This window comes from Alligator sinensis, unplaced genomic scaffold, assembly GCF_000455745.1.
Source record: "Alligator sinensis unplaced genomic scaffold, ASM45574v1 scaffold647_2, whole genome shotgun sequence".
Taxonomy (NCBI): Eukaryota; Metazoa; Chordata; order Crocodylia; family Alligatoridae; genus Alligator; species Alligator sinensis.
Window position 1 is genome coordinate 2,476,031 of NW_005841832.1, and position 12,579 is coordinate 2,488,609.

Consider the following 12,579-nt stretch of genomic DNA (forward strand, 5'->3'; position numbering starts at 1 on the left):
GGAGTGAGGGGCGCTGGCTGGGGTGGGGAGGGCAGGGAGCTGTGGGTCAGGAGTGAGGGGCACCGGCACAGCTGGGGGGAGGGAATGGGCACCTGCATGGCAGCAGGGCTGAACGTGAGTAGGATGCGAATCCTACCACAGGCTGGCAAGATGCAGACAGCTAAAAATAGCCCATCACCCCCTCCCCCACCCCCGCACCACAGCAGGGCCTGGGGCACAGGAGCTAAAAATACCTGCCATGCAGGCAGACAGCAGTGCTGCCAGCCCCTCCTGACTCAGGCAGCTCTTGCCACCCCATTCGTGCTATGGGGCTTAGGAGTGAGGGGCACCAGCAGGTCTGGGGGGGCACAGGGGGCTGCAGATCAGGAGTGAGAGGCACCAGCAGGGCTGGGGGCACTGACCTGGTACTTCCCAGACCCCAACAAAGACATCCCGCAGTGCCCTGGGCAATTATGCTCTTAGCATCCACTCTCAGGGCATGACTTTGCTTTGGGCGATTGTGATGGCCTGGTCTGACCTGCCCACAAGGGGACCCCAGGTAGCACTTCAACCCCAACCTCCCCAACTACCTCTGGCCTGGGCCACAAAGGACTCACTTGTCCCCAGAGCTGGGAGAACCCAGGCATCCTGGCTCCCAGCCTCCTGCTCTAACCCACCAGGCCCCACTCCCCTTCCCGAATCCAGGCACCAGCTCTCCCAGCTCCCACCCACCAGCCCCCACTGCCCTCCCAGAGCTGAAAGAACCCAGGAGTGCTGGCTCCCTGCCCTGCTGCCCCAACTCCCAACCCCAGACCTCCTCTACCTTCAGTTCCATCACGGGAAAGGGGCTGCATGCCCACTGCTCAGCACCAGGGGGCAATGGAAGCCCATCTGTAAGCACCCTGGGTTAGGCTAGGTGCCCCCATCCCAGGCAGGTGCAGCAGGGAAGCACCCTAATGTCCCTGCACCCACCCTACCCCCAGCTCAGCACCCCCTGGGGACTGGGACCCTGAATGCAACTCCCAACACCTGAGGACTGGAGAGAACCCAGGCATCTGAGCTCCCAGGCCCAATACTCTAAATCACCAGATCCCACCCCTCATCCAGAGCTGCGATATAACCCAGGCATCCAGGCTCCCAGCCCCTCTTTTCTGCTCCAACCTACCAAACCCCACTCTCCTCCCCGAGCTGGGCCAGAACCCAGGCATCTGGCTGCCCTACCTCTCTGGGGGTTCCAGCCTTCTTCCTAGCTAAAGCCATTAAAGAGACCAGGTCCCCAAGTGGTATGATATTCCCTCCAGCAGTGCCACCGCCCAACACCCCAGAGGCCACGCTCTTTCCCAGGGCAGTGCCCCCAGCTGTCCCAGTGCCAGGAGCCCCTCCTCTCCCCAAATCCCCAGAGGGGACAGGCCAGGCTGAGAGCAAGTCACCTCTCACCAGGTTTATTGTTAAGGTCATAATAGCAGCAGCTCCGACTCGTATTGCAGAATGGGATGGACAGGACCCCTCCCGCCAGCTCCCGCCCTCCCCCAGGCCCCGGACACTAGGGGTCCCTGGTCCATGAGGGAGGGAAAGGGATATCTATGGCTTCTCCAGGAGGCAGAGGTGTTGGTTTCCACTTGCGCCTTGGTCTTTTGCTTCTGTGTTTTGTTTTGTTTGTTTTTTTGTTCTGGATTTTTTGTTTTTTTTTCTCCTCACACACTTAAAAACAGGGAAAACAGACGGAAGGACAGACACGGACGGACAGACAGAGACAGACAGACGTGCGTCACGGGGGGCAACATTCCGAACAATGGGGCAAGGAAGGGGGACAAAGACGTGAGCTGGATGTCTGGGGTCTCCAAGAGGAAGATTTCCCCAGCCTGTCCCCCTTAAAAAGGGGGGAGGAGGGGAGACCCAGATGCCTGGATTCTCCTCTCCCCTCCCCCACCAGCCCCGAACACCGGGAAGGGGAAACACTCATGCAAAACCACAGAGAAACAAGATGAGGGGTGAGAAAGGGGGCACATACTGTGCCCCCCATTCCTTAAAGTCTAGATCCAGCAGGGAGGAGGGGCTGAAGCTAGGTCCCCCTCAGGATCTCTGTAGCTTCCCCCCCTCCCCCACAAAGAGCTCAGTCCTTGCTACAGAGTGCCCCTCCCCCAGGGGCCCAAATCCTCCAGGCCTTCTGGCTGGGGGTGGGGGTAGGGGTGGAGGCATCCTGGAGTCCATGCAGACAGGGGGAGGCTGGGTCCTCTCTATGAGCCCTAGAGAAAAGCCCCACAGGAGGGGGCATGGTGCCCATGGCAGGCAGTTCAACGGGGTGGTCTGGGTGGGCTCCACTCCACACAGTCAAGAGGCTCCCCCTCTTCCAGATAAGATGCAGAGCGCTGAACCGGACTCCTGGGTTCACAGTGGGGGGGAGCTGAAGCCAGGCGTTATGGCCCTGCCCCAGGGGCTGGAGGGCACCGAGGTCCCTCTACATGCAAGTCCTGGGGAGGTGGGAGCGGGGCTCCCAACCTGCATCCCACCCCCTGGCCAGTGCCAGGGAGGGGCTGGGGGCGGCTCCATCCTGGCTTCTGCCTATGGCTTTGAGAAAGGTCACCCCCGCCCCAGCCTCCCCAGCCAGAACAGCACAAAGCCGGGAGGCAGTCACAATCCTGGGGGAGAGAGAATGGGCTCGAGTCAGCAGGTGCCCCTCACTCCCGACCCACAACCCCCTGCCCCCCCAAGTGTCCTTTTCCTCCAAGCCTGCAGCCCCTTGCCCCCCCAGCCCTGCCCCTGCCCCCATTCCCAACCCACAAACCCCTGCTCCCCCAGCCCTGCTGATACCCCTTACTCCCAACCCACATGCCCTGGGCAATGGCAAGGGGAGCCATGGTCTGGCTAGTTGTGAAGCCCCCATCCCTGCGCAAGGCCCCCCAACACTGAAACACCTGCCCCCCCAGCACTATGGGGAACATGCCAATGCTGGGACTGTGCCCTGCCATAAGCACCCCCTGCCTCCACCCCAATGCACCCAGGGGCAGCCGCTCCCCTCTTCTCCACTCACAGCTGGGGGCCGGGTGTGGGGGCTAGTCCGAGTGAACGCTCTCCACCACAATGGTCGGCTTGTCACGCTGGGCGCTCTTGGACATCTGGCTGTTCAAGGTCTTCTCCTGGGGGTAGGGGGTCAGAGATGGCACCAGTCTCCCCCGCCCCCAACACACACACACACACACACACACACACACACACACACACACACACACGCACACTACATGACCCCAGCTTGTCCTTCCCCCACCTCATCCCCAAGGCCACACCTCAGGCTCCAACCACTGGTCCCTTCCCCCACCAGACCCCACTTCCTTCCCATAGCTTAGATAGAACCCAGGCATCCTGGCTCCCACCCCTCTACCTTATCAGACCCCTCCAACAGCTCAGACAGAAACCAGACATCCCAGTCTCCCTTGTTCTACTCCACCAAACCCCTCCCAGTGCTCAGACAGAACCCAGGTGTCCTGACTCCCACCCCCACCCCTACTTGCTCTGCCCTCACCAGACCCCTCCTGATGCTAGGAGAGAACCCAGGTGTCAGGCTGCCCTGTTTCTCTGGGGACATCAGCCTTCTCCCTAGCTTGAGATGTCCATGAAAAGGAAACCCAGCCCCCCACAGCCCTCCCCCACCCTATACCCATCTGCAGAGTCCCTCCCTCAAATGCCATACTCTTCCCAATCCCCATAACCCTCCCCCACAAACAGCTTCCCCTCCCTGCTCCTCATAGAACAACCCCCTGAGCTTGCGTGGGGGTATCTGTCCCCACTCCCTGCCCCCTCCATACCTCCACCAGCTGATGCCAGTGCTCAATGGGCTTGCGTGGGTTGGCCAGCATCTCGGCCCAGTGCTCCCGGCCAGGCCCCTCAGCGTCGCTGCCCACACGGCACATTCCAATCACTTCATTGTGCCCAATGCTGCCAGGGACACACAGGTCAGCCCCATGTGGAGACCTACCCTCACAGCCCAGCAAAAACCCAGGCATCCTGGCCCCTAGCCCCACTGCATCTCTAACACACCAGACCCCACTCCCCTCCCAGTGCTGGGAGAGAACCCACCTGGTTCCCACTGCTCCCTGCTCTAACCCATCAGGCCCTCCCCTAACAGAGCTGGGGCAAAACCCAGGCATCCAGGCCCCCTACCCCTTCCTCTCCCAGAGCTGGGGTTGAATCCAGACATCCTGGCTCCCAATGCTACCTGCTCTAGTCTATCAGGCCCTCCCTCCCTTCAGAGCTGGGAGGGGACCCAGGAGTCCAGCCCCCTGGGTAAGATGCCAGGGTTCTGGCCCCATGCTGGGAGAGCAAGAGGGGGCCCAGCAGGCTGAGCAGGAAGCAGCGAGGGATAGGTGAACCCCCAGGCCAGCCCCACACACCAGTCATAGTCCATGACGGCGATGGTGAGACTGACATGCTCCATGCTCTCATTGGGGATGTCAAAGACAAGTGCCTCATTGTAGCTGGGGTTCAGCGTGTTCTTCTTGATGGACGTCTTCCTCTTCTTCAATCGCCGGCCCTCGCACATCAGTGACGCCTTCACATACGGGTCTGGGGGCCACATGAAGGTCAGCTCCCCCAGCCCCTGGCCTACACCTCCCCACCCTTTCAATATCTCCCTCCCCTCAACCCAGCACTGCCCCCCCTTCCCCAATCATCATCCCCACCCCCAGCCCTGCAGCTTGCCCAGCATCCCCCTCCTTGCCCCTGCAAAACAGACCTGAGAAGCCGGTGAGGTCCATGGCCTTGAGGTTGGAGGCACGAATGATGGTGACAGTGAGGCGACCAGCTGTGGGCAGGTAGCACAGCGAGAAGTTCACCTCACCCAGGTCTGCTTTCTCCTGTGTGGGAGACCGGAGTCAGTCTAGGGAGCAGGACTGAGGGGAGGGAAGACCCCCCCAGGGCCCTGGCAGGGGAGGGATACTGTGATGGGGGCTGAGATAGTGGATGGGGGGGGAGCCGCACTGGCACCGCCCGCTCCCCAGCTGAATATTTCATGCCCTTTACCAGGCTGGAGCCATTTCCTGCCCATCAATATTAATGCCCCCGCCCCGGGCGCCAGCCCAGCCCGTGTGTTACAGTCCCTGGCACGTGGCCACAGCTGCCCCCCAGGGGATGCACCGTGCTGGAGATGGCAGGGGTGGGGGGTGGGCAAGAAACATGACCCCAGAGCCAGGGGAGCAACAAAGGGTGCTCATGCAGCCCAGGGGCTCTGTGGGGAGAGGATGGTTGGGAGGACTAGGGGGGAGAGGAGCCCCCTCCATTGTGGCAGCTGGGCACGGTGAAGGGGAGGGCATGGGTGCAGTGGGGCAATACCCAGGGACACATGTGGGACACAGGAGGTCAGGGGAGTGGGGAGCTGTCCCCTCCACTCCGGGCCAGGTTGCCTGTGCCTTGTGAGCTGGGCAAAGTGACGCCCAGGGCACAGGACTGTAGGTCGGGGGTGAGGGGCACCAGCAGGGTTGGGGGCAGGGGGCTGCAGGTTAGGGGAGAAGGAGGGGTGCAGATGATGATGAACAGCCACTCAGCACATGTTCTCCCCCCCCACCTTCCCCCCAAAAAACCAGCCTGTGGTGCCATGGGGAATTGGTATGAAATGCACCCTTCCTCACCCCCATACCGGGCATGGCTCAGTACCACAACCCTGAGTCACAGCTGTTGTTGTGGGGGGGAGTTAGGAGGGCCACAGGCTCACACAGACAGACTCATAGGCACAAGCCCAGGTCTTCAGGTGCACCCCCTCCCCCAACAACCTGAAAATCAGCTGATTTCCAGTAGCTCCAAACCCCAACTGCACAATCAATGAGAATTGCATTGTGCTCCCAGCAGCGTTCAAGACTGGCAGTAAGAACAAGGGCCTGCAGGTTGGGAGTGAGGAGCACCTGCGGGGCTGGAGGGGGCAGAGGACTGCGGGTCAGGAGTGAGGGGCATCAGCAGGGCTGGGGTGGAAGGAGGGGAGAGGGGGGTCACATCCACCCATGTGTCCTATTTCCTCTCCAGTTCCATACACAATAAATTCATCTCAAATCTTCCGAAGGACAGAAAAGAGGCTGGCAATGAATTTACAATTGTGTCTCAAGGCACCAGGGCCTGGGGGGGAGGGCAGTAGGGGGAGGGGTCAGGATCTTGGCGGGTAGGAAAGGAGATGGGGTGGGGAGAGGGTATCAGCTGAGATCCCAGGTCCCCCACAGACCGCCCACCATAGGCAACATGTCTAGGGACCTTCCCTGGCCCGTGTCCACCCCCCCGCCCTCCCCAAACACACTGGGACCTCGCAGGCACCTCCTTCCCCCTCCCCTATCCTTCAGGGGCTAAGTTAGGGGCAGGTATTACCCCACAGGGTTGTTGGTGCAAGGCATTTGACATGTCCTGAGGTTAGATTCCCCCCCCTCCGTGGTCTGGGGGTGTTTACTGGACCTCCCCAATCAAGAGAGTAGCAGCCCTTCCCTAGTGCCCAGCTCATCCACTGAGCAAAAGACCTTTGCTGCAGGGAGGCTGCTGGTCACAGCCCCTGGAGACACAGCCCTGGAGGGAGGGAACGCAGGTGCAGGCAGCCCCAGGGGGGGCTGGGAGCAGCGGGTGCAGCAGCCTGCACCAGTGCCTGTCTAAGCATGGAGGATACGAGTGATCTCCATCCCCTCCCCTGGCCCACAGGGGCAAGGAACCAAGGAGGTGGAGACTCCAAAGAGGGCAGGTCCCTGGCGTCCCAGTCTAGCTCTGGAGGCACTAAGCCAGTGGGTGGGGATAGGGACTGGGCTGAGCGAGGCTGAGCTGCTTTCAGGTAGCACAGCAGTGAGGGTGAAGTAGATCAAACAGAATCAAACTCTCCTGTATCCCAAGCCCTCCTGTGTTGCCTCTTCTTTCCCTTCACAGACGTTCCTTCAGCCACATGGACCCCTCATCTTCTCAATCTGTCCTCTTGGGAATCACAGACTCATAAAAGAAGTCAGGGCTGGAAGGGACCCCCAGAGGTCATCTATTCTAGTCCACACCCCTGCATGAGACAGGATCAGCCCTAGCCAAACCATCTCCTACCAATCCATCATCTACTCTAACCTCTTAGCAAAGCTACCACCCACCCAGACACAATACAGACATCACACCCAAACCTGCCACAGGTGAAGCAGGGGTATCGCAGCAGCCAACATCCTGCTGCTGTAAAGGTTGTTCATATACGTTCAAGAGATCCCAGGTAGAGGCCATACCCCCACTAAAGAGGAGGGCAAAAATCCCCACAGTCTACACCAATCTGACCACAGAGTAAAATTCCTTCCCAACTTCAAACATGGTGATCGGTCTGACCCTGAGTGGAGGGGCAAGACCCTTTAGTCAGGAATCTCCAGTTTTAAGTCCCAGCAGAAGCACTGGCATAGCCCAATCCCAATCCCCAGCCTGGGCTACAGCCAACACCCAATGCCTCTGAGAAAAGTTTAAAAACAGGCTGACACATATAGCAGAAAAGGACGGAAGGGGGCAACTAGCAAAGCCCAGAAGCATGGGAAATCCCCCTAGTAGAACATGGGCATAACTACACCTAGATCATCCCTGACCAGTGCCTGTCCAACCTCTCCTTGAATCCCTCCAGTGATGGAGAGTGCACAGAGCTCCCTAGACAGTCTATTCCACTGCCTCACTGCTCTAACAGTGAAAAAGTTTTTCCTAATACCCAACTTAAACCTGCTTTGCTGCAACTTCAAGCCACTGCTCCATATTCTATTGGTGGGAAGAGGTGCATGACTGTGGCTAGAGTTGGGGTGAGTCAGGGATGGACTGGGTTCAAAAGGGGGACTGATTTCAGTCTGGAGGTTGAGCTTTGAGGTTGAGCTGAGAGGAGTCAGGGTTGAGCTGAGTTGTATGGTGACGGGTTGAGTTTTGGGATGGAGTTGGGTGGCTTCGAGAACAGAGCTTGGTGACTGGGTTGGGTTGGGCTGGACTGAACTGAGATACAACTGGGTTTGGTCGGGTTGAGTTGAGCTTGGTGACTGGGTTGAGGTTTAGAGTTCACTGGATTTGGGTGGATATATGAATAGAGTTTGGTGATTGGGCTTGGGTTCAGGTTGGATGGCTAGAGTGACTTCATGCCCAGTGAAGTTGAATGGCATTTGAGAGCTGGTGGTTGGGGTTGATCAAATCAGATTCAACCTGTGTTAGGGGAGGGTGGCACCAAGTTGGGTCACAGGCAGATTGGGGGGGGCGGCGCTAGTGCACTTTCATCACCTCCTTTGATTCCTGCTCCACCCCAAGTTTAAAACCAACTCCCTGGCAGTGGCAGCAGCATTTCTAGCCAGGCAGTGCTGAGGGACTCACTTGACTTCAAAGCTCATTATCATCTACCCAATCAATCAATCTACTTCATACCACAGGTGTTAACAACCCTGTCTTCTTTCTTAATAGTCTTAATGTTCCACCAATCAGGCTGTCCTTTGTTCTGCAGTTCTGCTGTGTGTTCTCTGCTCCTGGTGATGAAGCTCCTATTTCACAGCCCTGCAGATTGTTTTTAACTCTTTCCAATGAAGTTATCTTTGTTTTGCTTCACCCTTAAACTGCATAATACAGCCCTGGGCCCCTAGCATATTAGCAAAGCTTCTAGTATATTTTAATGGGCAAAAATATGTGTTGTTTCATATGTAATAAATCACACACCATTTCACCCCCCTTTCCTAAATCCTAGATCTGCCCATGGGTGGAGTCAAATCTCCATTGCTATCCACCCTTCTGTGACAAACATCCTCCCTGCCCCAGCCCAACTCACAGAGCTGGCCTCCAAGATGTCCCTCCAGATGGGTGCCTCATCATCACGCTCAGCCATTTCCAGCAGGTTGTCCAGCACCACCTGCCCAATGAGGTCATGGCGGGAGAAGCGGTCAAAGTCGTAGACACTGAAGTGCAGCTTGCGGGAGGGCAGCTCAGCAAAGGGCACATTGAAGCTGAAGGTCTCGTTGAAGACAGGGTTGAGTGTCTTGCGATGCACCTTGGTCTGGAACTTCTTCTTGCGGTCGGGCAGCAAGTACATCTTGACATAGGGGTCTGAGAAGCCATTGGCGTCCTTGGCTGGCAGATCCAGGGCCCGTAGGATCTTCACCACCAGCTGCTCTGAGGCATAGGCATAGCGCAGGGCAAAGCTGATACGCCCGCAAGGGGTGGCCTCTGCCTTGCGGTGCTCTGCTTCCCCCGAGCGCTGCCGGTACAGCTCTGGCTTGATCTGCCCGATGCTGGTGACCTGCTCTGGTTTGTCCTCCCCGCCATGGCTGCCCACATCCGGGCTCGACAGCTGCTGAGTCATGGGGCGCGGCAAGGTGTTGTACCTAGGGGGAAAGGGCAGGGCAGGGCTGGGACCAGGGGCCAGATGCAACCGGGGATAGTACCAACCAAAGAGCACCCATGAGATGCTGCTCTGGTACATAGCTGCCCCCTGCCCTCTCCCTCCACCCCGCCAACCCACACCCACCCTTGCACTCCCCCACTTCCCACCCCATCAGCCCCTCACACTCTCCCCCTGCCCCACCACCTTACACCTGCCCCCTATGATTCTCCCTCTCCCATCTCCTTCCCATGCCACCACTTCCCTTGCTTGGGGTGGCTTCTCTACCTAAATCTGGAGCTCCCCGTCCCTCACTGACAGCTCACCTGGGAGCGGGTGCCAGGCTGGCCACCTGCTGGTGGGAGTGGGCATTGGGGATGCCCCCACTACCCTCCTTCTCCACGGGCAGGTCAGGAGAGGTCTGGCTCAGCTTAAGTGTTGCCTCGGGGTAGGAGTCCATGTCAAGGTAGGAGCGCTCAGGCATCTCAGGCCCTAGCTCGACCCGCTCAGCCAGCAGGTCCCCAAAGGGTGAATGGTGCAGGTGGCCATGGTCCTTGCGAGGTGTCTGTAAGGCCCCTTTATCCCTCCAGGGGATCCAGCATAGTTTCCAGGACACAAAGAGCGAGACGCCCAACAACACAATGCCGCAGAAGGTGACGATGACAGAGAGCAGGCTGACAGAGATGTCTGCGGGAGTGGGGAGAGGCTAGGCTGGACACAGGGAGGGCATTTGTCCCCGATCACACCCATCAGCCCCCAGAGTCACTTAGATGGGGACATGACCCCTGTGGATGATGGACATGGCCACATTCCACCAGCAGGACCCTAGATGCCCCAAACTGTAGCTGATGCTACATCCCACAAGTAGGACCCTACATTCCCCAGACCATGGATGTGACCCCATCCCAACAGCAGAACTCTATGTGCTCCAGACCATGGATGTGGCCCCATCCCACCCCAAGTCCTCCTGGAAGTGGGCACTGCCCAGAACCTCCACATCCCTGTCCCCCACAGTATGGATGTGGCCAAGTTGCACTGATATGCTGACGCATCCCAAGCAACACCCCAACCAACAGTGGACATCCCTGCATCTTCCCACAGCACCCCTCCGATGCCACAGAAGGTGAACACGCACCCACCCCCACGCAGACCCAGCATATCATGCCATCCAACCAAGTCTTGGGTGCAGCACAGTGTGGGTGCACCTCTCCTGACAAGCTGGTGGTGCCTGCAGGGCAGGGATGGAGGTTGCTATTCCTGACCCAAGTCTATGGGGAAGGGGTAGCTCATGGGACACAGCAAGTCATTGGTTACCCAGGAACAGGTGTGTGCATCAAGGCAGGGAAGGATGGTGTCCCTAACCTGAGCTGGGGGGAAGCAAGGTGCTCATGAAGAGGGAATCCGGCAGAAGCCCTTACCCGAGTTAATGGGATGAGGTTGCCCCCAGGGCAGGCAGGCTCCCTTCCCTGAGTCAGTGGGACAGGAGTGCCCAGAGTGGGGGTGGTAAAGGGGGCCCCTTACCGGCATCAGTGGGCCGGGGGTGCCCACGGTTGCGCAGCAAGTCAGTGAACTCGAGGCACTTCTCATGCTGCTCCAGTGCCCGCAGGCTGAAGCACAGCTCCTTGACCAGGGTAAGCGCACTGCGGCACACATCCTCCTCGTAGTCGCCCGACATGGCACCACTGCATCTGCCGCTGCGGGGACACGCACATACAAACACACAAACACACTCTGTGAGACACTGCACCCTACACCACACCCACCCCTGCACCCCTCAGATAAGCACACCCACCCTTGGGGTAATGCATAGCGACCGCCCTTGAACTTGACAGCAACCACCCCAGCACACAGGCCATGCACCCAGCCAGCAGCTCCCAACACAGCCTGTCTTCAGGAGCCCCCAACCCAGGCCCCCTGGGGATCCCTCCCCTACCACTCCAGCCCCAAACCCTAATGATGCACCCCAGGGTCTTCTAATCCAGCCCTCATAAACCCCCAGCCCCTGCTCTGAGTCCCTCACCAGCACCCCTCTGCCCCCTCCCAAAATTCATGCCCCACTCACCAGTCTCTGTCACCTGCAGGGTCCACGGGGAGGCAGGGGCTCCCAGAGAGCTGAGTCCAGAGTGGTGCGGGGGTGCAGAAGGGGGGAATCACTGCCAAGGCCAGGTGGTCCGTGTCCACATGAGGGGGATGCAAGGGCCCAAGTCTCCCAGGCAGGGCAAGGCCAGAGCCATGCAGTGCAGAGGTGTGGGGGAGGGCACCCCCGACAGGCAGCCCCAGGATCAGACCAAGCGTGAATGTGGGCGTGAGGAAGGCACAGAGTCAGGGGGCAGGGGCCCAGCTGGGGACAGGGCTGGTGGGGCCCTCCATGGAAGGGGTGCAGCTCTCCAACGCTTCACTGCAGGAGGCGGCAGCGGGAACCCAGTGGCTCTCAGCCGGAGGGGGAAGGGAGATGCACCAGTGCCCGTGGCACAGATTCCCAGGTACCTGCAGGTGGGAAAGGTCATTAGAGGGAGGACCCAGGACCTTCAGACCCTGCCCCACACCACTCCCATATACCCCATGCCCCGCTACATCCCAGCCCTGGGACCAAGCAGCAAAACATGGCTCCTTCCCCCACTATATCCCAGGCCTGGGATCCCAAACCAAGACGTAGCCTCGTCCCCCACTATATCCCAGTCCTGGTACCCAGCACTGAGACATGGCCCTGTCCCCCACTATACCCCAACCTGGGGACCCCAGCACCAAGATACAGCCCCGTCCCCCACTATATCCCAGCCCTGGGACCCAGCACTGAGACACAACCCCCATCATCTCTGCTTCACCTGAGACTTTTCACCTCAATGCCCTCACACACCCAATCCCCCCTCCCTGCCTTTTCACCCCAGACCCTGTGTCACCTCAAATCCCCTTGCCCACACCTGCGACACCTGTCCCACCACCCCACAGCAGCCACAGTCCTAGGCTCTCCCTCCCCAAAACTCATTCAACAGCTCAGAGCCCCTGGGAATGAGAGAGAGCTGACTCAGGGGTCTCAAGGAGGGGAGTGGGGTCTGGTGGGGTGGGGCAGTGGGTGGCGGTTGGGAGCCATGTTCTGGGCTTCTGTCCCCAGAGCAGACGGGGAGGAGAGTCTAGTGGTTAGAGCAGGGAGGGGGCTGGAAGCCAGGCCTCCTGGGTTCGATCCAGCTCTGGGACAGGAGTGGGAGCCTCCTGGGCTAGAACAAGGGAGGTCAGAGCCCGGATGCCTGGGTTCTAGCCTGCCATCCCTGTAGGGGAGTGGCTGGGGCCCC

General features: G+C 59.3%; 1 protein-coding gene across 1 annotated transcript in view; it reads right to left on the reverse strand.

Annotated features, from left to right (window-relative positions):
- Positions 1–1,405: 1,405 nt before the first annotated feature.
- Positions 1,406–12,579, reverse strand: part of SYT3 (synaptotagmin 3) — a 23,296-nt gene continuing 12,122 nt past the window's right edge. Inside the window, exons 2-10 of the mRNA XM_006014885.3 lie at positions 11,352–11,776; positions 10,811–10,983; positions 9,616–9,976; positions 8,741–9,293; positions 4,709–4,829; positions 4,368–4,539; positions 3,783–3,912; positions 3,011–3,116; positions 1,406–2,618 (exon numbers count right to left, since the gene is read on the reverse strand). Of these exons, the coding sequence (XP_006014947.1) occupies positions 3,033–3,116; positions 3,783–3,912; positions 4,368–4,539; positions 4,709–4,829; positions 8,741–9,293; positions 9,616–9,976; positions 10,811–10,964 (1,575 nt within the window). The 5' untranslated portion in view covers positions 10,965–10,983; positions 11,352–11,776 and the 3' untranslated portion in view covers positions 1,406–2,618; positions 3,011–3,032. The remainder of the gene's footprint in view (positions 2,619–3,010; positions 3,117–3,782; positions 3,913–4,367; positions 4,540–4,708; positions 4,830–8,740; positions 9,294–9,615; positions 9,977–10,810; positions 10,984–11,351; positions 11,777–12,579) is intronic.